The sequence below is a fragment of the Polistes fuscatus genome, unplaced genomic scaffold (genome assembly GCF_010416935.1).
Source record: "Polistes fuscatus isolate 324 unplaced genomic scaffold, CU_Pfus_HIC Scaffold9, whole genome shotgun sequence".
Taxonomy (NCBI): domain Eukaryota; kingdom Metazoa; phylum Arthropoda; class Insecta; order Hymenoptera; family Vespidae; genus Polistes; species Polistes fuscatus.
The window spans coordinates 49,731-76,700 of record NW_025113173.1 but is presented as its reverse complement, the minus strand read 5'-3'; the positions used below and the strand labels follow the sequence as shown (position 1 = coordinate 76,700).

The 26,970-nt window shown below is 26.3% G+C and overlaps 1 protein-coding gene across 1 annotated transcript; it reads right to left on the bottom strand.

Moving 5' to 3' along the window:
• Positions 1–4,608: 4,608 nt before the first annotated feature.
• Positions 4,609–17,771, bottom strand: LOC122525676. Its single transcript, XM_043648597.1, has 7 exons — positions 17,705–17,771; positions 7,277–7,428; positions 6,667–6,846; positions 6,329–6,516; positions 5,893–6,229; positions 5,435–5,796; positions 4,609–4,759 (listed from the first exon to the last, which is right to left on the bottom strand). Exons 3-7 carry the CDS (start codon positions 6,774–6,776, stop codon positions 4,725–4,727), a joined length of 1,032 nt encoding a protein of 343 aa, XP_043504532.1. The 5' UTR covers positions 6,777–6,846; positions 7,277–7,428; positions 17,705–17,771; the 3' UTR covers positions 4,609–4,724.
• Positions 17,772–26,970: the final 9,199 nt, after the last annotated feature.

Genomic DNA, 26,970 nt, shown 5'->3' with positions numbered 1-26,970 from the left:
AGAAATTAATAATAAATAAATAGACTATATAAATATGTTTACAAAATGAATGAAGATTAAAATAAGTAAAATATACAATAAGTAGCAATATAAAAATGATTAAATAGAAAAAATGAAAAATAAAGTTATACAATTAAAGTGAGTTTAGACAAAATTTAATGTAGAATATGGATTGGTAAAAAATAAATAATTATAATTAAATTAATTATTTAATAATAATATGAGATATATATCATTTTTATTTTGCTTATACAAAAATTCTTCATTAGAAAAGATTTGTTCACGTTTTCTTTTTTTTCTTTTTTTCGTCACTATTCTATTCGTTTGTTTTCTATTTTTCTTTTTTTTTATCCAATCGTTATTGAGAGTTTGGAATTTCGAGAATAATTCGATGTTAGGCAATTAAATGTCGGTACACGGAATGTTTAAAGTTGGTTAAGAGAAACAGTTAATCATAGCAAACTGCTGTTATATGCGGGTATACCACTGTTCACCTTGTTGACGCTGGATAATCACCTGGATAATCATAATTCGATCTTATGAACGTTTGCGACATTGAAAAATAATAATTAACGTGAAATTAGTGTGATATTTGATGAATTGAAAAATACACGATTGTTATCAAATGAACACGTTTATTAAATCACTTTAACACTTACAATTATTTATATTTTAATTTCATTTTATTAACATTGTTTTGTTCTTGTTCTTTTTTTCTCTTTCATTTTCGAAAATAATATAAAAATTAATAAATCAGATTTATTAATATATATATTCTTTTTTGTGTTTCTTTTCTTTTTTCATTCTTATTATACATTTTATCGATGTTTTATTTTATTCAAACAAATGTAAATTTATATTTAAAAAAAAAAATGAAAAAGTAGAATCGTTCTAGTGTGATATTTGATGAATTGAAAAATAGACGATTGTTATCAAATGTGAACACGTTTATTAAATCATTTTAACACTTACATTAATTTATATTTTAATTTCATTTTATTAACATTGTTTTGTTCTTGTTCTTTTTTTTTCTCTTTCATTTTCGAAAATAATATAAAAATTAATAAATCAGAATTATTAATATATATTCTTTTTTGTGTTTCTTTTCTATTTTCATTCTTATTACACATTTTATCGATGTTTTATTTTATTCAAACAAATGTAAATTTATATTTAAAAAAAAGAAAAAATGAAAAAGTAGAATCGTTCGTAACGAATGAGATTCGATTCTTCGTCAAACGTTCGAGTCCACAAGGGACAGTAAATAAACCATGTTTTCCATGTATATTTGTCGATCTTTTCCACCTCGCTTGGTAGTAATCGGTTTATTTGCTAATTATTTATCTCGTCGATACGTCAACGATTATCATGCATTCGCTCAAATAAAGTATTATCCGTTTTTTCTTTTTTTTTTCATATTTTTTCTTTCACTTAAGACACATTTATACACACGAAATGTAAAATATTTAAATTAAAAATGCACACGCGTGTGTGTCCGTCAGTTTAATCTCAGTCATTTATTATTTAAAACAAAGTAATTTCATTGAATTGATAAAAAAGAACAATTTGAATTTCAATCGATTAATTGCAAATTCAAATTTTGTTCATATTTTTGTAAGAACGTATCAACAATATCAATTCAAAGTTCTATAAAGATTTGTATAATAATTAATAAAAAAAAAAAAGAGAATTTGTTATTATAGTAGAATCATAAAGTGAAATTTATCATACATTTGAATCGTTTGAAATGTACAAAGAAAACGATAAGACGTGAAACACGTGTGCTGCGAATAAAATACCTTGAATGTTACATTGAGAAACTATAAGTAATAAGATCTTGAAATTAATAGCGAAAACTATCTCGAAATTATTACATTTAATAAATTTAATAAATTTAATAAATTAAATAAATTCTAAAAGATTTATTATTAGAATTATAAAAATTAAATTCTTTTATAAAAAATTTAATTTATTTATTATTAATTATTTATATATATATTATTATTATTAATTATTTTAAAAATTATAAAAAATAAATTTTTTTATAAATTATAAATATATAATATTTTATATATATTATTTTATAATTATAAAAGAAAATTATTATTAGAATAAATAACTTAATAAAATAATTTAATAAATAAATAAAAGAGAATAGTACTCAATTTCTCATCATAAACTCATATACGTAATATTCGGAATGAACAAACATAAACGAGCTAACTGGTATGGAAGTTGAAACGTGAATACATGTATTAGGTATTACATACATTACATATGTAATATATATATATGGTAGGGTAAGGATCATATCGTTTGACAAGTAACGTAACTCGATTTCTACCTTTCAAAAGGTATTCTCCGTTCAAACAGAAACGTTACCATGAATGCAATCTCATTACTGCGAAGGATGAAGTCTCAAATGGAAATTCTCCTTATACTTTTCCTCTAATATACTTCAATTATTAATAATATTATTAATTTGTTTGATTAATTAATTAATTACAGTGTTATAAGATATTAATTATATGATATTATAATATTTAACGATTAATTTCAAATTAACTTATATCGTTAGTATTTATTTCAAGAGGTTTAATTAACGTTTATTATTATCATTTATTTTTCTATTGGTTGTTGAATTGTTTCTTTCTTTTTTTTTCTTTCTAACAATTATGATCAATAATAATTACAGACAATTTTTAAATTGTGTATATCTTGTTTTACGTTTAATTTAATAAAATAAGAGAAAAATATTAAAGATGTGTGGCATAGAAAAAAAATGTTTCTAATATATATGAGATATTTCAAATAAAAAATTAAAGTGAAGATAGACGAGAAATTCTAGATTATCGATGTATATCTTTAAAGTGGAAATTCTCCTTATACTTTTCCTCTAAATATACTTCAATTATTAATTATATTAATAATTTGTTTGATTAAATAATTAATTACAGTGTTATAAGATATTAATTATATGATATTATAATATTTAACGATTAATTTCAAATTAACTTATATCGTTAGAATTTATTTCAAGAGGTTTAATTAACGTTTATTATTCTCATTTATTTTTCTATCGGTTGTTGCATCGTTTCTTTCTTTTTTTTTTTTTTCTTTTCTAACAATTATGATAAATAATAATTACAGATAATTTTTAAATTGTGTATATCTTGTTTTACGTTTAATTTAATAAATATAAGAGAAAAATATTTAAGATGTGTGGTATGGAAAAAAAATGTTTCCTGTATATATGAGATATTTGAAATAAAATAAATTAAAGTGAAGGTATATATATATTATATTATTACTATATATATCATATTATTATTATTATTATATATATATAAATAAATTGTTAGATAAATTATTAGATATATTGATAGATAAATTGTTAAATAAAATAAATTAAAGTGAAGATATATATATAGACGAGAAATTTTATATTATCGATGTAAATCTTTAAAAAGTGTCTCATAACACGATATACTGTTTGTAAAGTAATAAATATATCGATCGTAATATTACGATATTATTTTTCCATCAAAACAAGATTATTAGAAAAATCGATAATTTATATATTATTTTCTATTAAACAAAAAACTATCTTAAAGAAATATATTTTCTTTCCCTCTCATATTGTCGATAAATAATCGATAAAAACAACTTATATTGTTAGAAAAATATCAATCGAAAAAAGTATAAAGAAAATAAAGAAATCGAGCCGATTTTCTTCGTGCACCTTTTTTAATGTTTTTTTTATTATTATATTATTATTATTGTTGTTGTTCTTATCGTATCGTAAGAAATTTCAAAACGTTAGCCTATATTTCTCGATCTGTGTTTCTTTAAAGTTTGCAAAGAGAAAGAAGGATCTTTCTCGGTCGAGTCGTTGTACATAGTCCGGCACTTCTTTCGACAAAGCTTTTCTCGATCTAACAACAATAAGAAGAAGAAGAAGAAGAAGAAGAAGAAGAAGTAGAAGTAAAAGTAAAAAAAGTAAAAAGAAGAATAAGAAAGTCAGGGGGGTGTCCAGTGGTGCGAGAGAAAGGCAGGAAGTTCAGAAGTCGGGTTGCACCCGGATTTATTTGTGTCGTTGAAGGCCAGTTCTTTTCTTCTCTCCACTGTAAAAGAGCAAAGTGGGATGCTCGTCCATCGCCCAGTTAGCTTTTCCACCCTTATCGTTCGCCCTTTTCACGATTTTCCATCCACTCTACTAGCTTTTCCTATTTTCTCTTCTTATACTTATTTCATTCCATTTTATTTAACTAATTTTACTTCCGTGTATTAAGTTTCATTTTTTTTTTTTTACACAGGTTATAGTTTAAAGGTAATTTATATTAAACATTTTTATATTAAATCATATATTAAACATTTCGTATAAATCTTGACAAGTAAATGACTCGTAAGCTATTGAAAATTATTTTATTTTATATAAAATAAAACAATAATATACAAATTTTGATTTGTTTTACTTTGGAAAATCTCTCATAGAAAAAACAGAGTATATTTGATAATTTTTATATATTCAATTAATTATATTAGGATTCATTTTAGGAATTGATTAATGAATTTTTTCAAATTCATTCCCGATTTGAATCATCAAGCTCGTTGCGTTAGTTCATTTTATTATCGAATTTCATAATATTTCCAAAATTTCCATTTTGACAAGATTAATGTATATAATTAATTATACGTAAGCAACATATAGGCTGCTTTTTGCATCATATCGTAATGTCTGAGAAATTACCATACAATCCTAAAATAATCATACGTAAAAATAATTTTGCTGATATACATGTAGTGGAAAATCAAACAATGTTAGAAATACCTCGGCATTGTTTTCAATTTAAAAGCGTTTTTCGACAATGTAGGAAATGTATTTCATATCTCTCACATTTCCTAAAAATTCTTGAGATTGACAAATAAGAAACCGGTAAAGTAAGAAAAAAGATAGAAAATATTTCTAAACCTGTTCTAAATCGTTCTAAATCTGTTTATCTTCCGATACGATAAGGAACAGTGGACCCTACATAATAACACACCAGCATTGACTAAGTTTCAGTTTATAGAGGTACGCACAATCTCAACAACCCGTTACATGCTCTCTTTTGTGTGTATGTGTGTGTGGTGACGTGGTTTTGAATGTAGAGGGGTATGTGTGTGTACCTGTTGTCCGATAATGTATTCTTTTCAATATTGCCTAAATAGCATTTGGTGTTCTATAGAATGTCTAATTATTATGTTCAATACTTAGGAAAAGTCCGTAAAATTCTTGTTTCCTACATTGTCGAAAAATACTTTGCATTGTGGATAATACCGAGGTATTGCTAACATTGTCTGATTTTCCACTATTCCAATAACATATATATATATAAATACGTATAAAAATAAATGATTTTGTTGTTATATTTTGTATGAATATTTTGTTCACCTTTCAACTCATTTGTTGCCATTGCCTCGTCGCCGTATAATTGAAGTATCGGTACGTTGGGAAAATATTTGTGAAATAGACCTTTTTTTGGAAATTTGAAATAATCATTACTATAATAACCATGGATCCCAAAACCTATCGTGTGCTTTTTTAAATTGATTTTCTCTTTGAATTCTTTCATTTTTTCTTCAACATGAGAATCATTTTCTAAGATTAAAATCCAACTTTGCATATCAGTGCCATTTAATAAAATAGCAACGCAATCCGCACTGTGTTGACATACGTGTGAATTATAGTTAGAATTACAAATTGATAACTCATCTAATCCTAGACCCAAAATAGATGTTTTTCCATTTGGAAACCTAAATAATAATAAATAATCATTAATTTAAATTTATACTTATAAAAATGAAGCATATGTATTATCGAGAAACTATATTAAATATTAAATATATTACCAGTTTTGTAAAGATAGAGCTAATTTTGATAGACAGCTGGTTGCAATGTCGTAAATAAAAATTATACAGCCTGACGTAGGAAAATCGTCATTGATAATTGGTTCGAATACGGTTTTCAGTCGATCGGCGTTACTCAATGAATTGTCAAACAAACATTTCAATTCTTCGCAATATATTCCTTTATGCCAAGGATGTTTATTAAAAGTAATCGTAGAGGTCTGTAGATTGGGTATTTCGGGAAAAAAAATACTCGAAATTGAAGTTTTAGTATACTTTAAAAAAAAGTGTTTTACTAAGATCGAGATACAATTTGGTGGTAGAGATTCACAATAACATCCTTAAAAGAAAAAAAAAGAAAAGCAAATAAATGAAAATATTCAAAATAAAATAATATTCCCATTAATCGATATATAAATGTATAAGATTAAATGTTTACCTTCTGGAAGTTTTTTGTCGTATTCAATACCGCAATAAAACATATGTAAGGAAGGTTTAACTTGGCAACAGTCTATAAATTGTGTTTTCCAAGATTCCCAACTATCAAGGCATGGACTTGATTGCTGTTTCATTAGACACGAGGAACCCCTACTTTTGCTTTCTTCTTCGGCAATTTCTGACCAAAGTCTATAATAAGAAAATACATTTTTATAAATGTGCATGAAATTCTTATTGTATTTATATAAATGTATCTATCGTATTATTAATTATTAAAATATTAGATTACAAAAATAAATAGATATATATATATTATAAATGTTTGTTATATTACTATACCTACAAACTTGAGATGCATTGTACAAATCTATTCCATTCAAAAATTCAAAAATAATACGCAACTCGTCCCTGTTTAAATTTGCCGTCATTTCTCCAGCATTATTTAACATTACAAAATATAATACTTGTATTTGCCAAGATTCTTCCAATATGGAGTAGTCCTCCGGCAATTAGGTTTAGCTAATTGCGAGAAAGGTGAAAGGTTTAATTCAAATAAATCAAAAACACGAAATAGTGTTGAGCCAATAAAAATTCCAATACTCGTCAGGGAAAAGCCTTGCAGCATAAAAATCCTGGTTGATATTAGTCTATATTTAAATCCGCTATTGCTAGCTGTTTGTAGAATATAAGACTGAATGCAATTTGAAATTAATGAGATAGGAAAGGATAGATAAATCAATCGACACAATTTTACGCGATATAAACACTTGCCTCGGCATAAAAACTCTCACAAAGTTGAGAGAAAAGCCGGGGCAAGCGAAAGCTTTATTCAAACAAATAATACAATAAGTATTATTTGTTTATTATATGGACAAGTTAAGGAAAGAACGCAAGCACTAATTTCGTCGCGAGGGACCTCTTTTCTCCTTATGTTAGAAATTTCTCTTACCTTTGATTCCGCAGCAACTATTCAAGATACCGCAATCTACCTAGACACGTTATCAGTCCTACAAATAAGCGTTATACTCGACACAAACAACCTCAACTTGGATGTAGCCTGAGCCGATGCAATTCTATCCTACGTTGGTAGACCGACAAGCACTGTAAAGAAACACCGTTACTCTCAGTAGAAGGAATGGTTGTGACCTTGCACAATCTGTAAATGGTTGTAGCCTTGCCGCTACAACCCTCGAATCGTTGTGACCTTGCACAATCTCTAAATGGTTGTAGCTGCAAGGCTACAATCCTCGAATGGTTGTGACCTTGCACAATCTGTAAATGGTTGTAGCCTTGCAGCTACAACCCTCGAATCGTTGTGACCTTGCAAATCTCTAAATGGTTGTAGCTGCAAGGCTACAATCTTCGAATGGTTGTGACCTTGCACAATATCTAAATGATTGTAGCCTTGCAGCTACAACCCTCGAATGGATGTGTCTCTGCACAACCCTTAAACTCACACGTTGGTAGTTTGGAAGAGCATCACAAAAACACCACAAATAACACCACAGCTGTCACTTAGATAAGGCCAATATGCGTTGCTCTCTATTTTCAGAAACGAAAACTTTTTCCTCGCTATCCGGATTTGGACTACTGCGTGTGTCTTCGAGACCAAGGCCCCACGCACGCATCTCCCCTCCCATATACCTCAAGACGTACTCGCATGTATCTTGCGTGCTAAGGTGGTCCTATATGTATTTCTAAGGCCCCCGAGCGCTTTCACAACTCGACTAAGGCCATCGTGGCCGATCCTATTTAGGGTGTGATACTAACCAATCTAATATCTCAACGCCGTCGCTATCTAACCTATTCGGCGCGCAATACAAATCGATCAAGTGCCCTAATTTCACCGAACACTAGCAGTTCCTAGGCATTGTCAACAATGCAAAGCGCTTTTAGACAAAGTCGGAAACCAAAGAATTTTTACAGACTTTTCCTAAGCATTGAACATAATACTTTGAATAGTGTGTGTATGTGTGTGTGTGTATGAAAATGGGTCATGGGTTGTTTGTGGGAGGGGGGGGTTCATATCGAATATTATTATTAATTATTAAAATTATTATTAATTTTGAAATCAACTGAGAAACTCAGGAAAACTTTGATGATGATACGAAGAAACCACCAAATACTCTTTCCCTGTGGAACTTTCTTAAGAAATAAAAAGAAAAGAATGAGAAACCTTTGTGATGAATGTAAAAAAAAGGAAAAGAAAAAGGAAAGTAAGGAAGGAAGGAAGAAGGAAGGAAGGAAGGATGGGCAGGTAGAAGAAAGTAAGGAAGGAAATGTTTATATGTTCGTGAAAAACGACAACGAGAGTTAGGAATAGGACAGGTGAATCCGTTTGGTCGAATTGCATCGTCATTTGACGCTAAGTGGTGGTGTAATTAAAGTAGAAGGGTGTAATAGAGTATTATTTGCTGGAAAGGGTTAAAGTATAGTCGAAGAAAAGGGAAGTTAAGAGGAGGGAAGAACGAGAAAAGGGGGGGTGAAGTGGGAGGAGAGGGAGGGGCGAGGGGGGAGTGGGAGGGGGGTCGGATTCTTTGACACAGTTGTTTCGTAAGAGAGTACTGGGTTTATCGGTGATACCGAGACGACTTTCTACTTCAAACTTTCGTTCCCTTCCTTGCTGCAAGATTGGAGACCACGAAAATCAAGGAGTGGAAGTGGAAGAGAAGATGGGGAAAGGGAAGGGGATAAAGAAGGATAGAGGATCCCGTGGTTCTTTTCGTGTTTCGGTGAATTTATTAGGGCCGTATACTTCGTTACTGTCCGTTATTATACTGTTCTTCTACGAGCCCAGGTAATTTACTTCTGTGAAAAGATACATCGTTGCAGTTGTTGAGCTTACGTATCCGTTTTTTTCTCTTCCCCCCCTTCCCCCACCTATCTCTTTTTATTTATTTCTTAATTTTTTTCCCCTTTTTTCTTTCTTTTTCTTCTACTTTCTTTTTCTTCACTACTTCGTTTTCTCTTCTTCTTTTTCTTTTTCTTTTTTATTTTTTTTTATTTTTTTAATTTTTATTCTCTAATTTTTTCTCTTCCTTTCTATTCGAATAAAATTTTCAAACATTTTGTTTTTTGTTTTTAAAGCTCGATATTGTCAATTGAATCAATTCGATATAGGGTAATAAAATTTATCGGATTTATTTGAAAAGTTTATTGTGTTCACCCCCTTTTTCTTTTTTTTTTTTTTTTTTTTTTTTTTTTCGAAATAAAACGAGAAAATACGTAATACGTTTCGAATATTGTAATTTGTTATAATTGAATAATTATTTAAATTCAAAGATGTGTGACAAGTTTGTTTAAATTACTTTAAAGTAAAATAATAAACGTGAGCTTTTTAATTCATCGTAGAAATAATAATCTCGAACTTTTTTTTTACGATAGATCCAATTTATTATTCGAATATTAGAATTTAAGTTAAAAAAAAAAGAAATGAACTTTGAAAACGTATCTTGCGCGAAAAGTAGGATAAGCGATCGTAAAAGTCTTTAAAAAGGACTTTCCTCAAATTGATCGAGTTTTCTCGAACGACGTAGTCGATTCTTGACTTCGGATTTTGTTTTCTTCTTTTTCTTTTTCTTTCTTTGCCGATGGGAGAGAATCTCTTGCGCTTCGGCCATCATAAGCGGCAAGTAAAATTGGAGATCCCAAAGTTTTCGGCTGAAATCCGACGAGCACATAAGACTTTTTACGATCGTAATATAAAGAAAATCGTTGAGGCTTTTATAGTGAACCAGCATTATCGATGAGAAAAAAAAAATCCGATCATTTCTTCTTTTTATTCCTGTTTTATAGGAAATGGTATTTTTTTTTTTTGGTATTTATAAGAAACAAAATTTTCGTTAAAGAAATACGACGAATATTAATTAAAAAAAAAAAAAAATTACGCGCGTGTGTGTGTGTTTATTTATTTAGATTTTTAAATAAAATTTTAATATATTTGATATATCTTTTTAAAAAAAGTACAAACATTTTATTTTATCTCGCAATCAGATATTTTATTTTGAAATATTTTCATCGTGAATGTAACCAATTAACCATTGAAATGAAGTTTGTATTATGATACGTAATACCTGATTTTTAAAAGCTTTTTTTTTTACCCCAATAAAACTTACATTAAAAAACGGAAAAATTGAATAAATATTCGTACGTCGTTAAATAACTTATTGTTAATAAAAAAAGAAAAACAATACTTTTAAACACCGTCAAATACGATAGAGTTTAATTTCAATGAAAGAATAGAAACAATTAAACACACTTAAATGTTAAAAATAATGATTGGATTTTATTTCGTAAAAATTAAATAATATTTCGCATAATTTTTAACGACTATAATTTAAATGGTGTTTTACATTAAAAACAATTACTCTGACAAATAATAAAAAATATTCCATTAGTTCATTCATCGAGAGTTGATATAAAATTAATTAATTATTTTTGTATAAATTATAATTAATTAAAAATAAAATTAAATTAAAAAATAAAAAAAAATAAATTAAGTAAATAATTATAATTTTGTATAATTATAATTATTTTTGTATTTAAATAAATGAACTAAAAAAAAATTAGAAAAATTTCATAGAAATGGGAGCAGGGAAGATAATCCACTTGGTGTTTTCTCGTGCATAGGATCCCGTGAGAAAGACAGGACAACGATTTATTCGCGATGTTGACCTTTACAAATACGAGAGAAGAGAATATTGCAAGAGAAAGAGAAAGAGAGAGAAAGAAAGTATAGTTGGTGTTCTCTATGGTTTTTATTTTAAGCCGTTTTCACCGAGACTTTCGCGAAGTATTTTTCCGTCGTAAACAAAAACGTGTCACCGACATACGCCGGAAAATCCTCAACACACACACACACAGAGAGGCACCTAACAACGCGAGAAAAATGTAAATCGCAGTAGTGGTGGGTAGAGAGGATAGTCTAAAAGCTCATTGGTGAAATAGATATCCGTAGTATTACTTATTTTTTCATTTTTTTTTTTCACATAAGATGGCCTATTGTTTCATTTTAATCGGTTTATTCAACGAGTTTTAAAGAACAGAGTAGTAGCATGTTAAGTTGTGTGTGTGTGTGTGTGTGTGTATGTGTGTCACGTATTTGTTCGTATAGACGCAATGTATTTTTTTCGAGATACATAGAAAGAATTGTATAAACAATTTGTCTTGTAATTTTCTCATTGACAAATAATTTCGATGTAAGTAATATATTCAACGTATTATTTTTTAATTTTTTTTGTTTGTTTTCCCCCACCATCATTTCATCGGACATCTGCATGTTTTTAAAATTGATTAAATTTTTAAATTGAAAAAAATATTTTAATAATGAGTTTCTTGTAATAATAAATTTCAAAGTGTATCCTCTCGAATTTTCTTTTTGATTTTATCTTCGTATTCTCGACGCAATAATAACTTTCCACTGATTCAAATAAATATCGCAATTATTTTTGTTTTTTAATTATTCTGCGATATGTTGTTTAGCTTTCAAACGTACGCGAGTATTGCTAGATATATGTCGATTTAATATTCAAATAATTATGCGATATTTTTTTACATTCATCTGTCGATAAAAAAATGAAGAAACCTTTTTCTCAATCCAGTATAAAATGAGTCATAAAAAAAATGAATAAATTTATTGAAAATATTATTTGACAAAATTTGTTGCCTATTCGGTGTTAATTACAAAACAAATTATTGTTAAATATTTTTAAATAATTAAATAATTAAAAATTTTAAAAATTAAATTAAATTTAAAAAATTAAATAATTAAAATTAAAAAATATTGTTAAATATTGTTAAATAATAATAATAATAACAATAATAATAATAATAATAATTTTGATTTTCATTCATTTTTGTTTATTTGTATAAATACAAAATTTCATTTTATATTAAATAGAATTTTGTGTGTGAATCCAAAGAAAATTGTAATCGATTAATAAAAAGTCTTGACACCGTGAGACATTCATCGCTGAGGAATGCGAAATATAAGCATTCAAGGCTTATCACTAAACATAAATATCCGTTAAACCCCGAGGCTCATGCTAGTTCTGAAGAATAAAGTGTGTTCCTTCGTGTTGTGACAGTTTATCTTTTGAATTTTTCAACGTGCCAGATTTAAACAACCGATGATCATATTTATATTGGAAAATATTTATCAATCAATTTATTTACATTTTATTATAGTGCATACTCCTATTTATATTATAATTGATTTATAAGTAAGTCATTATATTTTTTTTTAGTTTATTTTAAATTAAATATAAAAATAATAATTTATTTATTTACGTTTTATTAGTGCATACTCCTATTTATATTATAATTGATTTATAAGTAAGTCATTTTATTTTTTTTTAGTTTATTTTAAATTGAATATAAAAATAATAATTTATTTATTTACATTTTTTTAGTGCATACCTCCCATTTATATTATAATTGATTTATAAGTAAGTCAGTTTATTTTTTTTTTAGTTTATTTTAAATTGAATATAAAAATAATAATTAATTATTTACACTTTATTAGTGCATATTTTATTTTTATAAAAATTATACGTTTATTATTTATTATTATAAATATTATAGTAGTATTTAAAATTATACATTTATTAGTGTATTATAATTGATTTATAAGTATAAGTCATTTTATTTTTTTTTTAGTTTATTTTAAATTGAATATAAAAAAAAATTAATTTATTTACATTTTATTAGTGTATACCCCCATTTATATTATAATTGATTTATAAGTTAATCATTTTATTTTTTTTTTTAGTTTATTTTAAATTGAATACAAAAAGAAAAAACAATTAATTTGTAACTGTTTTAAATAATAAATAAAGAGACAATGTTTTTTAATATCTATAATTAAAAGTAACTCGTAAAGTCGAACAAGAAATAGAAAAAAAAAGAAAAAAAAAGAAAAAAGCGATAACGGGAAAGGAAAAATTTTAATTAAAAATTTCAAACCGATTTTATTCGATCCGTCGTGTGGTTATGTTCTCAGTGGTAGGCAAAACGTTTATGAAAGATTCTGCACGATAACGTGATCTTTCTTCTTATTTCCTTTAATTGTAAGTTCTGTTTCTTTCGTTTTATTTTACCGAGTCAGTTGCAAATAGATCGTTGGAAAATAAACGACGTTTATTATCAACCAAAGTTTTGTACTTTTTCCATTTCTTGATACGGTGTTGAGAGTATTTCAATTATTTCGAGCAAACGTATAATTAAAATCTCTCCGTTAATTGGATACAAATTCGAAATACCTTTTAGTCAAATAGAATTAAACTCAATTTATATTATAAAATTAGTTTCGTCAATTTTCAAACATTAAGCTTTAAATAATGCATGAAAATATTTTATTTTCCATTTTGTTTTCTCTATATCTTATTATTTGTATTATTTCATTATAAATATAATATTTTCGATAATATTCTATAGAACGTACCTTTATCATTTGTTTATAATATAAAGTATATATATATATATATATGTAACAATAATAATATTATATAATAAAATAAATATATATATAATTAATTTATTTATAACATATATATATTTATATATAAATACTTTTAAAATATATTTATTATCTATATTATTTATTTTAATTTTATTTAATATTTATATTTTATAACACATATTATAATTTTATTTTAATTATTTCAATATTATTTCTATTTATTATTTATTAAATATATATATAATAAGTTATTTAAATCACAAATCTTAATTGTGTACCCAATACTAAAAGATCAACTCATTTTAAAGACATACACAGTAACAACCATCAAATGGTAGGCATCGATTTATATTCATTCGATTATGTCAGTTCATACTAGGAGAGTCAACATTTAATACGTAAACTTTCGTGATTTAGATTAGCATCACATATGTTATATGTATGTTACACGTATAGCATTCATATATGCATAAATATGCATACATACATATATATATGTATACATGATAAATATATACATATATATATATATATATATATATATATATATGTATGTACATTTCCCGAATTTGGGAGTCGTGCTCTGGACAACCAAACATCCTCGTTAATAAATCGGTGTATTTTATCTGCGAAACTATGTTATTGTGACAGCTGTCAAGTGCAGACACGCGTTAAGCATACGCATGGTGGTTGGTCGCGTGCTGGATTCCTCTTGTGTTACTCTTTGCAGCAAACCCACCAATTTCAAACTTCTTTTAACGTTTAAAAACGAGATATCGAACTGGGAAATACGTACACATCAAAATATTCATATTTTAAAATAAATAAATAAATAAATAAATAAATAAAATTACAAAAAAAAGGCTTCCTTTTTTTTTTTTTTTTTTTTTTTTTTTAATTAACGAGAACGATCTTTCGAGAACGGATGATTATTTTTTTTTTTTGCGAGTAGCTTTTAAACGAACAGTAAATGTCAGATAAATGAATGATCTGGTATCGCCTCGAGAAAAAAACGTTTTCACGAAATTTATCAAATAGGTGTATTACATTTTTGAAACGATTTAAAAAATAAAAAAAAAAGAAATGTGTTTATATAAATTCGACACGATACATGTGAATCTAATCGACGTTATTTAGATCGTCATGTATTATATATGCGTACAATACGTATAAAAATAGAAATGTAAATTATAGAACGTTTTTTATCCGATCCTCCTATTCGAAAAAAACTAGAAAAACTATACGAAGATAGAACAAATAAGGAAAAGATGCTAGTCGTGTTGGTTCGAGAAAAGTAGGATAAAGAATAATATAATAAAAAGAAAAAAAATAAAGAAAAAAGAAAAAAAAGAGATCAAATATCTTACCAACTTTTCGATACGTATTTACGAAGAAAATAAAAAGAAAAGAAAAAATTGCACACTAGGGGTGGGGGAAGGAGGAGGATATTTTATAGAAGTAATTTTATGAATATTGGATAGTAAGAAGAAACTTTGTAGGATCTTCCAAGTCTATACTGGCAACCATCCTAACATGAAAATCCCGTAGTGTTATAAGGAAGGTTTCTTATATGAGCACAAAACATTACTTTATCAAATCAAAAACTAATGCATACGTGTGTTCGAGTTATTTTGGAAAATTTGTTAATTCGCGAAATGGCTAACTGAACCTTTAAATAAACTTTACTGATTTATTTAAATACGAATAAAGACAGAATTATTTAATTTTAAAAAATAATATAATTAAAATAAATAATAAAATATATTAATTAAATATATATTAAATATTAAAAAATATTTAATAATAATAATATATAATAATTTTTAATAATAAATTTTAACTAAATAATAATAATAATATATACGAGATGAGTAGTTTTATAAAAATGAGATTAAAATTTGATTCTAAATATAAGAAAAATATTCATCATTTTTATTTCAATGTACCGAGTTTCTGTTAGTAGTCGTGTTGTTTTTTCGACTTTAAACGTATTCGTACTTTAATTATTCACCTTTCGTTAATTCATACGAGTATATGTTTTTTTTAAAATTAATTTTTAATCTATAATAAAATGTTATTATATAGTTTTTCTAATAACACTTATTGTTAATTATTTCGCGTAAATCCTAAGGTTTACACAGATTTAATTGAAGTATAACATTTAACTTTGACGTATTATTTTCACACGATTTATTTTCTGAAATATAAAAAATATATAAAAATTACAAAAGCTCTCTAGCAATTACCTCGTTCTGATGAAAAACCGTGCTTATATTTTAAAATGAAAAAATAGTATGTTAACTTTCTTACATATTCTTACAGTCTTTGATAGAAACCTTCTTTAAACATTACAAACTTTGATCTTTTGTACGAACCACTATCGAGATATTAAATTTCAAAGTTAATGTATATCTTACGTTACATGCGCCATCAGATCGGTCTTTGTAAATATGTAGTGTCATATCTGTTTTGTAACCTAATATTTCAATAATGGTTTATGGGGAAAGACACAAGTGTTAGTAGTATTTTAACTGTAAAAATATGTAATCAAGAAAATACAGTTTTATAAAAATTATTATTCGTTATCTTAACAGGATTCTTTTAAATTATAGTTTAGCAAATAATATTTATTATCACGAGATGTGTAGATTACAAAAGTTCGTTTAAAATATTTTCTTTTTTTATATTTTTATACTCGAACAAATAATTATTAATTTATAATAAATATATTATTTTATTATTTTAATCTATATATATATATTAATATATATATTAAAATAATAAAATACGAATATTAAATTATTATATATTGAATTATTTATTTATTAAATTATTTATTTATTTTGACCTAGTAAAATTTAAAAATCGTCTCACAAAAAGATACTATTTTTCTGTATGATAAATTATTTTTATAAGATTATTGTTGGATAATTATTGATTCAAGTTTAAACAAAAAAAATCGAATAAATTATATCATTTAATTGATATATGAGATAAATGGTTTGTTCGTAGAAGATAATTCTGAGTTCAAGTGTAAATCCGAAGTACGAAAAACAAAACTAAAAACGAGAAATGTCAATCTAACGGATTCTGACTGTTATTTTGTTTCTCTTTTTCTCGGTTTTAATCCCGAGCTTGGGCGAGCTTTTAAACTTTGGAAACCGCGGAAATAGTTCGCGTCGCAGTTCAATCGGTTCCGCGGGTGTACGCAGTAGTTGCATCCGTCCATTCGAAAGTGCGTTTTACCGATCTGAAGGGTCATTCGTCTATACATAAAGCTAGTCTTTTTTTTCTGTTTTTTTTTTTTTAATGCTTTTTTCATTTTTTTTATTCGAAACCGGTGTTAGGAATAACGCGGTTCGAGTCGAACGGCAATTTTGTTAAGTGAGTGCCCATCGTGCTTGTTCAACTAAACGGAATGGAAAGTGGGCTGAAGTTAATTTTGTGTTTCGACGTTTCTGTGATCTAACCAAACTACGCGTGAAGATAATATTTCACTTCTTATTCGTTTATCATTGTATATATTGCGCGATTGTAATGATTATTTATAACTAATGAATTCGTTTCTGAGAAAAATAATTTCAATATGCATTGATTGGTGTATCGAAAACAATTTTTTTTATTAAATTATTAAAATATATTAAATAGTAAACAAATGATAAAACGTGTGAAACACGTGTTTTAACCTTCTATAATTTGATTAGAAATAAATTTCTAACTTTTGTTATTTTATTATAGTGAACAGATGACATGAAATGAAACACATAATAATATCTTTTAATATATTTCTTTTTTTTTTCACAAACTTAATTAATATATAACATTAATATCGTATCTATTTAATGAAATATTTAAAGAAAAATAAGAAAAAAATCTTCTTTTAAAAAATAACGTTCAACAGAGATGCAGTGTACTCACTCAAACGGTTAACACACAACTGATTTCTAAGTTCTATTTCTATTGACGAGATACTACACTAACTACAATGTATTAGTCACTATTATTAATATCTTGAAATGTTTTTCTTTAGCACACTTTGTAAGAGAGTTAATAAAATGATATAAAATCGAAAACCAATGAATATCATGATGCATTTATCTAACCGGTTATTTCATAATACGTTTAGAAATCATTAGTTGCACGAACAGCAAGACTTTTTCTCGAAGATATAAAAACTTACTTATCATTCTAATACGTTATAACCTAGCTCATTTGTCTAGTTACGATTAGTATGTAACATATTAAAATATCATTCAAATTATAATTAACATAGTTACTGATAAGAAAACTTTGTAATTTATGTACAGACAAATATCTATTATTCGATCTATAAATTATTAAAAAAAAGTCTCGTTGATACGAGTATCGTGAATACTAGACGTATTCAATATCATTATGATACTTCAATGTAGAAAAGATAAATTAGCATAAGTTGTGTACAAGAATAAACGAATAAAAACAGACTCATTTATCACAAATTATATAACAACGTAACATTTAAATAAATAATACTTCACGCGATTATGCAGCATTAATAATGTATATAATATTTAAATAATATGTATATTATATATTATTTTTATAATATATATATAATTATATATATTATATATAATATATAATATAATAATGATATAATAATTATATATAATTATAATTAATAATTAATGATATAATATAATAATTATAATATTATATTAATATATATTATAATAATAAATCATTATTATTATATTTATTATTATATTTAAAAATGTATATTACATAATAATGTATATTTCGATTGAGGAAAGTTTTCCATGTTTCTTTTTTATTCGTGTTATAAAAATAGATTGTTTATGTTGCTTGTAAAGAAAACTTATCTTAATTTATGTAAAACAATTATACTTTTATTTATAAAATACCGAAGGTGACGACTTGTGACTATTTGTTTTAAGAAAAATACTATCGACAAAATATTTTAAATAAAAATAAAGAGAACACGTTTTAAATCACAAACAAATATATTTGAACAAATTCATTTAATTATTATAATTAATGGAATTAATTAATCAGCGTACATTTGTTTTCAAATTATGGAATTACACTAAATGCAGCAATATTCGTAATTTTCTTCTCAACATTGATTTTCGTGCGACAATTTAATTTGATAATAGCAACTGTCGAAAATTTAGTTTCGCATCAAAAAAAAAGAAAACAGAAATCATACATAGAATTCAAATGATAAAAATTGTGTAATATTCAGAACGTCCAGGTGTACGTTATTACTTACTGTTTTAGTAATTAAAAAAAAAAGTAGACAAATAAGTGTATACATATCGTTATACAGAGAATTAAATAAATTCTTAATAAATATAAAAAATTTGTAATTATATATAATTATAAAATAATTCGTAATCTAAAATGTGTTCCATTAATTTGTGCCTATGATTCTATAAAACATTTTATCAATATACTATTTTTCTTAAATATATAATTAACATTTCCTCGAAACAAGAGCAACAAATAAAATAATAAAAATACATTAAATCAAAATAACTATTTCTAATATCATTTAAAATACTCTAACAATAAAAGAAAAGAAAGATATTCGAGATAACTACGATTGAATTGTATATTACACGTTCTAGATTGAGAAATAATACGTAATGAAGATGATGATAAAGAAATTTAAGTTAATAAAAGAATTCCTTCTCGTAGACGAGGAATTTTGAGGATAATCGATGAGACAAGAAAAGCTTTTGGATAATCATCAAGCATCTTAAGTTACCGTCATTGAAGTATATTATGTATATTATATACTTTAACTGTATATCATATACTTTAACTGTACATATTATAAGTACATATATTTACAACTATGAAGAAGAAATGTAACAGTTCCTCTTCATCAGCTTTAATAGGCGGTTCTTTTGTGAATGAACGAACGTATGAACGACGAATAGATGGATGGATAGATGGTCAGGGATGGATGGTCGGATGGTTGGATGGTCGGATGGACGGATGAAACATATTTCCAAGTACTGATACTTAATCAAACTTATTACATCGAGTTAGACAGAAGTTTCCGGACTTCTCCGAACATTTTCAAAACCGTGTAAATCCGTCAAACTTTTTCTAAGTATTCTATTCATATTAAGTATATTTTTTTTAAAAGAGATATCTTACTTTTTATACTTCAGCAAGGAACGAGAAAAAGAATCTTTCTTAATGTATATTTCAAACATAAGAAATAACGTAAAATTTCATTAACGAAAAGATACGAGGGGTATGGGGGAAAATATTGTATTAATTTTAGAAATTAATTATATATACTACTATTCTCTAAATGTATTTTTTTATTTAATAGAAACAACTTTTATTGTATTATTTAATTGGTATGGGAAAATTGTTTATTAATTTTAGAAATTAATTATATATACTACTATTTTTTAAATATATTTTTTTATTTAATAGAAGCAACTTTTATTGTAATTATTTAATTCAAGCGTTAATAATTTGCCGGTGTTCTTCCTTGTTTTCCAGATAAATTCAGAACTTCCAATTGTTTTCATTCTCTTTTCATAAATGTTTTATGGAAAATTTTGCTTAGGTTCATCCCTTTAGAACCAACCCTCATCCGGGATATCTTTAGTTAACTACCCCCCCCCCTCTCCCATACAACTACCTCGTTCGCATTTTCTGTCTTTTTGTTATTACCCTCTTATAAACGAATTTCATTCCGACGAAATTTTTTCGTTTTATTTCACGTAAAATGGAATTATTTTTGTTGTTGTTGTTGTTGTTGTCGACGATATTTTTTTATTTAATTATAATTGTACCGAGCAGTGTAAAAAATTTCATTCTTTTTTAACCGCTATTTTCTCACAACTTTGAAATCTTTGCGGTTGAAGATAATGAATTAGTAGAAATTTATGACCAATAAAATTGATGTTGTTGTCACATGTGACTGAATAATTATTAATTAATATTTTTTTAAATTCTATAAGTCAATTTATTCTTATTTCGAGATATTTATACAGTTTTTTTTGTTTGGATTGATTTAAAATGTTGATAAATGTTCATGAATTTAAATAACATTCTTATATAATAATTATATTAGTTTATCTTTTCGATATAAGCATTGTTAATTTTATTATCCAATAAAAAAGTAATTTAGTTGATGAATTTTCTAAAAAATCAAATGTTTATATTATATTTTCTCAAATTAATTTTATATTTTCCATTTATTCACACATCTATCTTTTACTTTTTCCTAGTTCAATAATTTTCTTTTAGATTTTTTTCGTTGGTTATTATTATATTATAAAAAAATAATTATTCGTAAAAAAAAAACTAGGGCAAAATTGGTGGGGTAAAATATTAATCGACTCAAATCATAGTTTCAAACGAAACTTTATTTCGCGTTGACGAGATGTGCTCGCATGAATTTATAAATCGTTCCTTTCTGGTATTTCTTTTCAAATTTTTTATGGGACAGGGGGGGAAAAATAAAATGGGGGGATAAAATTCTACGTGGCTAAACTAATCTCACTTGTGAACTCGTAATAATAATTCTCGAATATAAACTGTACCGGTTTACGACAGATTTCGTTTTCTTTTTTCATTTTTTATTTTTTACGTCTTTTTTCAAGCCATAATACAATTCACGTTTCTCGTTGTAGAAAAAGTAATGGCATTGTCGATGAATTAATCATAACCTCGGTAGAAAATAGTATCATTATAAAGTATAATATTCTCAACGTGTGTGTGTGTGTGTGTGTGTGCATGATAAATTAAAATAATTTAGATAATTTATCTAAATCTAATACACTTCTATTTTATTTGTAAACTCACGTTATCAATAATGAAAGATTGAATAATAATAACGTTACTTTTATATAAATGAATAATTGGAAAATTATCTACGTTATAATTTATTAATCGTCAAGCAAAATGTTGATTAATTGTCAATATTTGACAGATGGAAATTTCATTGATTTACACGGGAACAATTGACGTTTATTACTTCGATTAGAAACACGATAAGCTTTAGGAATTTACAATTAAATCGAGAGAAAGTAATAAATGGATTCGTTCAACAGTAAAAACCCTCCCATTCCCCCCTCTTCTTTCCCATATATTTCACTTTTCTATGTGAATATATTTGTACTTTAATTAACGAGATATATTATAGAATTAATGAAAGAAATAAGAGTATAGTCAAATATTTCTCATTTCAATTATGTTCGTTTAATTGAATTACTATTTCTTTTAATTGAAAATAAACTTAACGAAAAATGAATATCACAGTATTTTACTTAAAACCATAATCATCATCATCATCATCATCATCATCATTCGAATGGGACAAGGAAACATTTTATCAAGGTTGTGCAAGCTTTGTTAGTAGAAGGACTATGGTGTACGTTGTAGATTAGAAGTACGACAATTTACTTTCTCGAATTTCCTTCCCTCTACCTTTTTCATTCCCATCTCTTTTCCACCACCATCACCACTACTACCACCATAGAATCATACTACTACTACTATTACTTGTATCCTAGCCGTATCTTTAGCTACTTGATGTAGAGCCTTTTGAAAAAACTCAATTAAGGGACAAACGCGAAAGGTCGCCCCAAGGGTAGTAAAGAATAGTGAAAAATGTGAGCTAGGCGACGTACAAGGAAACATCTAACTAATGTTCCCAAAGCTCACCCCGGCTTTGTCTCCAAACGAATTTTGTCTACGGTGGTTCTCTGTATTTCAACTAAATTCACTTTATCAATATCTTTCAACCATCCCAACCATTAACCTTACTAATTTTACTGTTACGGAAGAAATGATTGGTATTAGAAATTTCTAATTAATTATTTCATCTATTTTCATTTTGTAATAAGAATTTTTATCAATTTATCATTTAAATATATTCAAATAATATTAATAGTAATATGTGTAATATTAATATTATAATTCATATATTATATATAATTATAATTTTGTTATAAGAATGGTATAAAATTTACCATTAAAAATTTAAATATAATAATATTATATTTAATTTTAAATAATTTAATTAATGATTATTCATAGATTTATATATATATAATTATTATTTTGTAATTAAAATAATTATGATTATAATAATATATATAACGCAGTTTTTTTAAATTATGAACAAGATTTTGGTTAAAAAAACTATATAAAATTTGTAGATATACCATATTACCATTTTTTGTTCTACCATTACTATAATACTATTACTACTACTATTACTAGATATACTTTTCCTTTATCAGAAACGAACATGAATGAATGGTAATATATACTGAAACGAGAAAAGCGATTCTGTTCTGGTTGGTTGATCATAAGAAAATACCGCAATAGTTTCGTGTAGTTTAAAAGCACAAACTCGAAGTCTTCGTCATTGTTGTCGTGAACGATTTGCTAAAAAGAAGAAAAAAGAGAACGAGGACGAAACGAACGATTCGATTCGTTTTCAACTTCTAACGGGATTCAAGTGGGAGGTAACTCTACCCTCTTACTGCATTATATTACGTCGAAGAATCAATAAGAAGGAGGGAATCGTTAAATAAATTCTGCTTGATCGAAATTCTCGTTTTATACGATAAAGAAAATTTTATGATTTCACTTCGAACATTTTCGAATCATCAATTTATTCATTTTTTTTCTTTTTATTATTAATATCTATCTTATAATTAATCCTTATGAGTAAGAATAAACTCATGCACATACACGTACAAAAATTACAAATTTATTTTTTTAAATTAAAATTAAAATTAAAATTAAAATATTAAAAAATAATAAAATAATAAAATAAATAAATAAAAAAAATAATAAATTAAATAAAAAAAATAATAAAAAATTATATTATAAATAAATTAAAATTATATTAAAAAAACGTGTATATTCGATTCACTTGATTAATTAGAATAATCGTGGAATAAATTGACAGAAAAAGTATTTATATAAATTATAATACACGAGACAATTGTTCTTAATTGATGCAATTCAAAGATTTAACAACCAAATATTTTTTCTCTAATATAAATAATTTCTTATCCTATGAAAAAAAAAAGAAAAAAAAATTATCAATCGTATGAATATTTTCGTCAAAACTTTGGATTTATATTGCGAAAAGATTTACGTGAATGAACATAATAATTTGAATCGATTATACAGCTAAAGAGATTATTAAATTTTTGTTTGAATTTAATACAAAGCTCGTGTATCGATGTTTTACATATTTTTTGTTCTCCTTTTTTTTTTTTTTATTTTTTACACGAGCCAACCGTACGCATCGTTGATCAGCAACGTAATTCATTTATTAATAGCTCGTAGAAGAGACCACCGATAATATCATCGGATCAGCTCGTCGTTGCGCTTGTTTTAAGATGAACAGTGAGTAACCTGTGCGAATTTATGCGAATAAAAAACGATATACATATGCGTTGGCACGTTTTTTTCTTTTTTACTACTAACTATGCCGCGTTAAATAATGAATGAAAAGGTTCTCCTTTCCTTTTTTTTCTTTTCTTTTTTTTCTTCTTCTTCTTTCATTTTATTTATTTTTTTTTTTGCCTAGACGAATAAAACACACTGCATTTCCACACTCGTTAGAAACATCACCGGAAATTCGCGAAACGATTAATAAGATTAATTATCGCTAATTTGCATATTTTCCCGACGATTGAAACTTTTGACAAAAAGAAAAAAAAAAAAAAGAAAAATGAAATATTACTCCTTATTATTATAATAGCACGATGTTCATTTAAATCAATGTCGTTGTAATAAATTTGCATAATATCGTAGAAAATGTAAACCGCGTGATCGTTGTTGCATTGAATTATAATTTACAAATACAACACCCTGATTCGTTTATCATATAATCGGAAATTACAATTGAAATCGATATTAGTAATTCGATTAATTCAACTATTGCAAATGCAATGTTAATTTTCCAATGCAGAAATGTCTCTCTCTGTTTACAGAATTACAACGTATTGCTGTATAATATTGTTTAATATATATATATATACATATTTGTAACAATTAGATTTTCTTCGTGAAAAAAATATCCTAAAGTATATCCAGTTATGATTTAATATTTATTTAATAGCAGATCAACAAATGAATTTTTCTTGAAAACATTCTTAAACATAGGTCATCGAAGCTTGTCAAATTTTCTTCCAAAAAATTAACGTTTAATTTAATACCAAGAAAACTATATGCCCTTATATTTCAAAATAAACAAATTGATCTTAACTTAAAATTCTGTTTAATACAAAATAATGTCGCAACACATTATTTAATATAATATCAAATTAATTATTTCAACATAAAAATTTCTTTATTTTATTATTAATATCATTTTTTAAAACCACGAGAATATTCTAATTAGTCCTTCCTCAAATTTTTTCTAAATTCTTTCAAAAAAAAAATGGGAAAAAAAAAAGAAGAAAATGTGAAAAAACCCTAGAATAGACGTATTTTAATTTCCTATCATTTCTATGGAGAACTGGGCTCGTCAAAGGATAAAACATCTCCTCTCTTTCCTCCTCTTTTTTTTTCTTTTTTTTTTTCTCTCTCTCTTTCAGAACGTTAACGTAAACTCGCTTGACGAGGGAGTGGGTCGAGGTTCGACGTAAAGATTTATGCATATCTCTATTCATGGCAAAATTCTCAGGCCGTGCCAGCTCTAAAAAGAGTCTAAAACGAGCCGCTTTGCTATCCCTTCTTCACCCTCTTTCCAGAAAAGGAACATCTTTCTCTCTCTCTCTTTCTCTCTTTCTCTTTCTCTTACATACTATCTTCACTAGCTCTATATCTATCACCTGACGATCCTACGAAAATCTCTTTCTTCTTCGTTTGGAATGTTTTATGCCATCGACTGTATGCCATTTTCCTCATTTTAAAACCAACACGAGGAGGAACCTGAGGTTAGCATCTCTTTTCGACACGCTAAGAACGCCCACCTTGTCCTCGAATATCATAAAAACGATAATGTTATGGCTACCAAGTCGGACTTCCTTCGTTATATTCTTCTTGTTGTGTAGGAAAGTGAAAGAGACGATAGATAGACACAAAATGAAAGGAAGAAAAAAAAGAGAGAGTGTGTGTGTGTGACAGAGAGAGGGAGAGAAAGAGATAGATAGATATTTTTTTTATTTAGTTTCTTAGCTATTTACACACATACACACACATATGCGAATATATATATATAAATAAAATATATTATAGAAAAAAATAAATATATTATATAAATATAATATAATAATATAAATATTAAATATAAATAAAATAAAAAAAAAATAATATCTAATATAATAATATAACCCTAATGAAATAAAGAGAAAATATAATAATCTAGTATAATATAATAATATATATAAAATATAATCATAATAATAATCTAATAATCTAATAATCTAATATAATAATCTATATATAATAATGAGATAATCAATACAAAATTGAGAAAACATGATCTCTTACAATCATCCTCACTTCAAACTCAATATACTCTTCCAACATTCTTTTAAACCGACAAAATTCTCACATCTCTTAACTTTGATCGCTAACGAGGTATACATTTTTACACCTATATAAAACATACTCCTTTGAACTACTCTTATTCTACGAAAATCAATCACAATATCTTCTGCTTGCCTAGTGATGAATGAGTGAGAGTGAGAAGGAACTTTTTATATCAAATCAGGCATCGAAGTAACACGTTTTTCTTCCAGTTCCAATGATCACACGTTTTTTTCTACCTTTTGACATTCGACTGCACAAATCAGTCCCCTTCTCCTGTATTTTCATTTACTCATATAAACCTCATATATAGAGGAATAGGAAGAGAAAGACACACACACACACACACATACACACACACTTTACATATATAATAGATACGTACGTGTGTACACGTGCGTTTTTGTCTTCTGCCAACTCCATTTCCTCTCTCTCTCGTCTCTTTCTCTCTCCTTCTCTCTTTTCTCTTTCATGTTCCGTAATCACAATTTTATTTCATTTTTGTTCGCGCTTTATGATACTGTACCAACGCCGTGCAGATGTTGGAAGAGATTACACGTTACAACGCGTCCCGCTTTTAAGGATTAAATCCTGAATATATACGTGTGTAGCATTTACGTTTGATATGAGTGTACCTATCTTCGTATGCA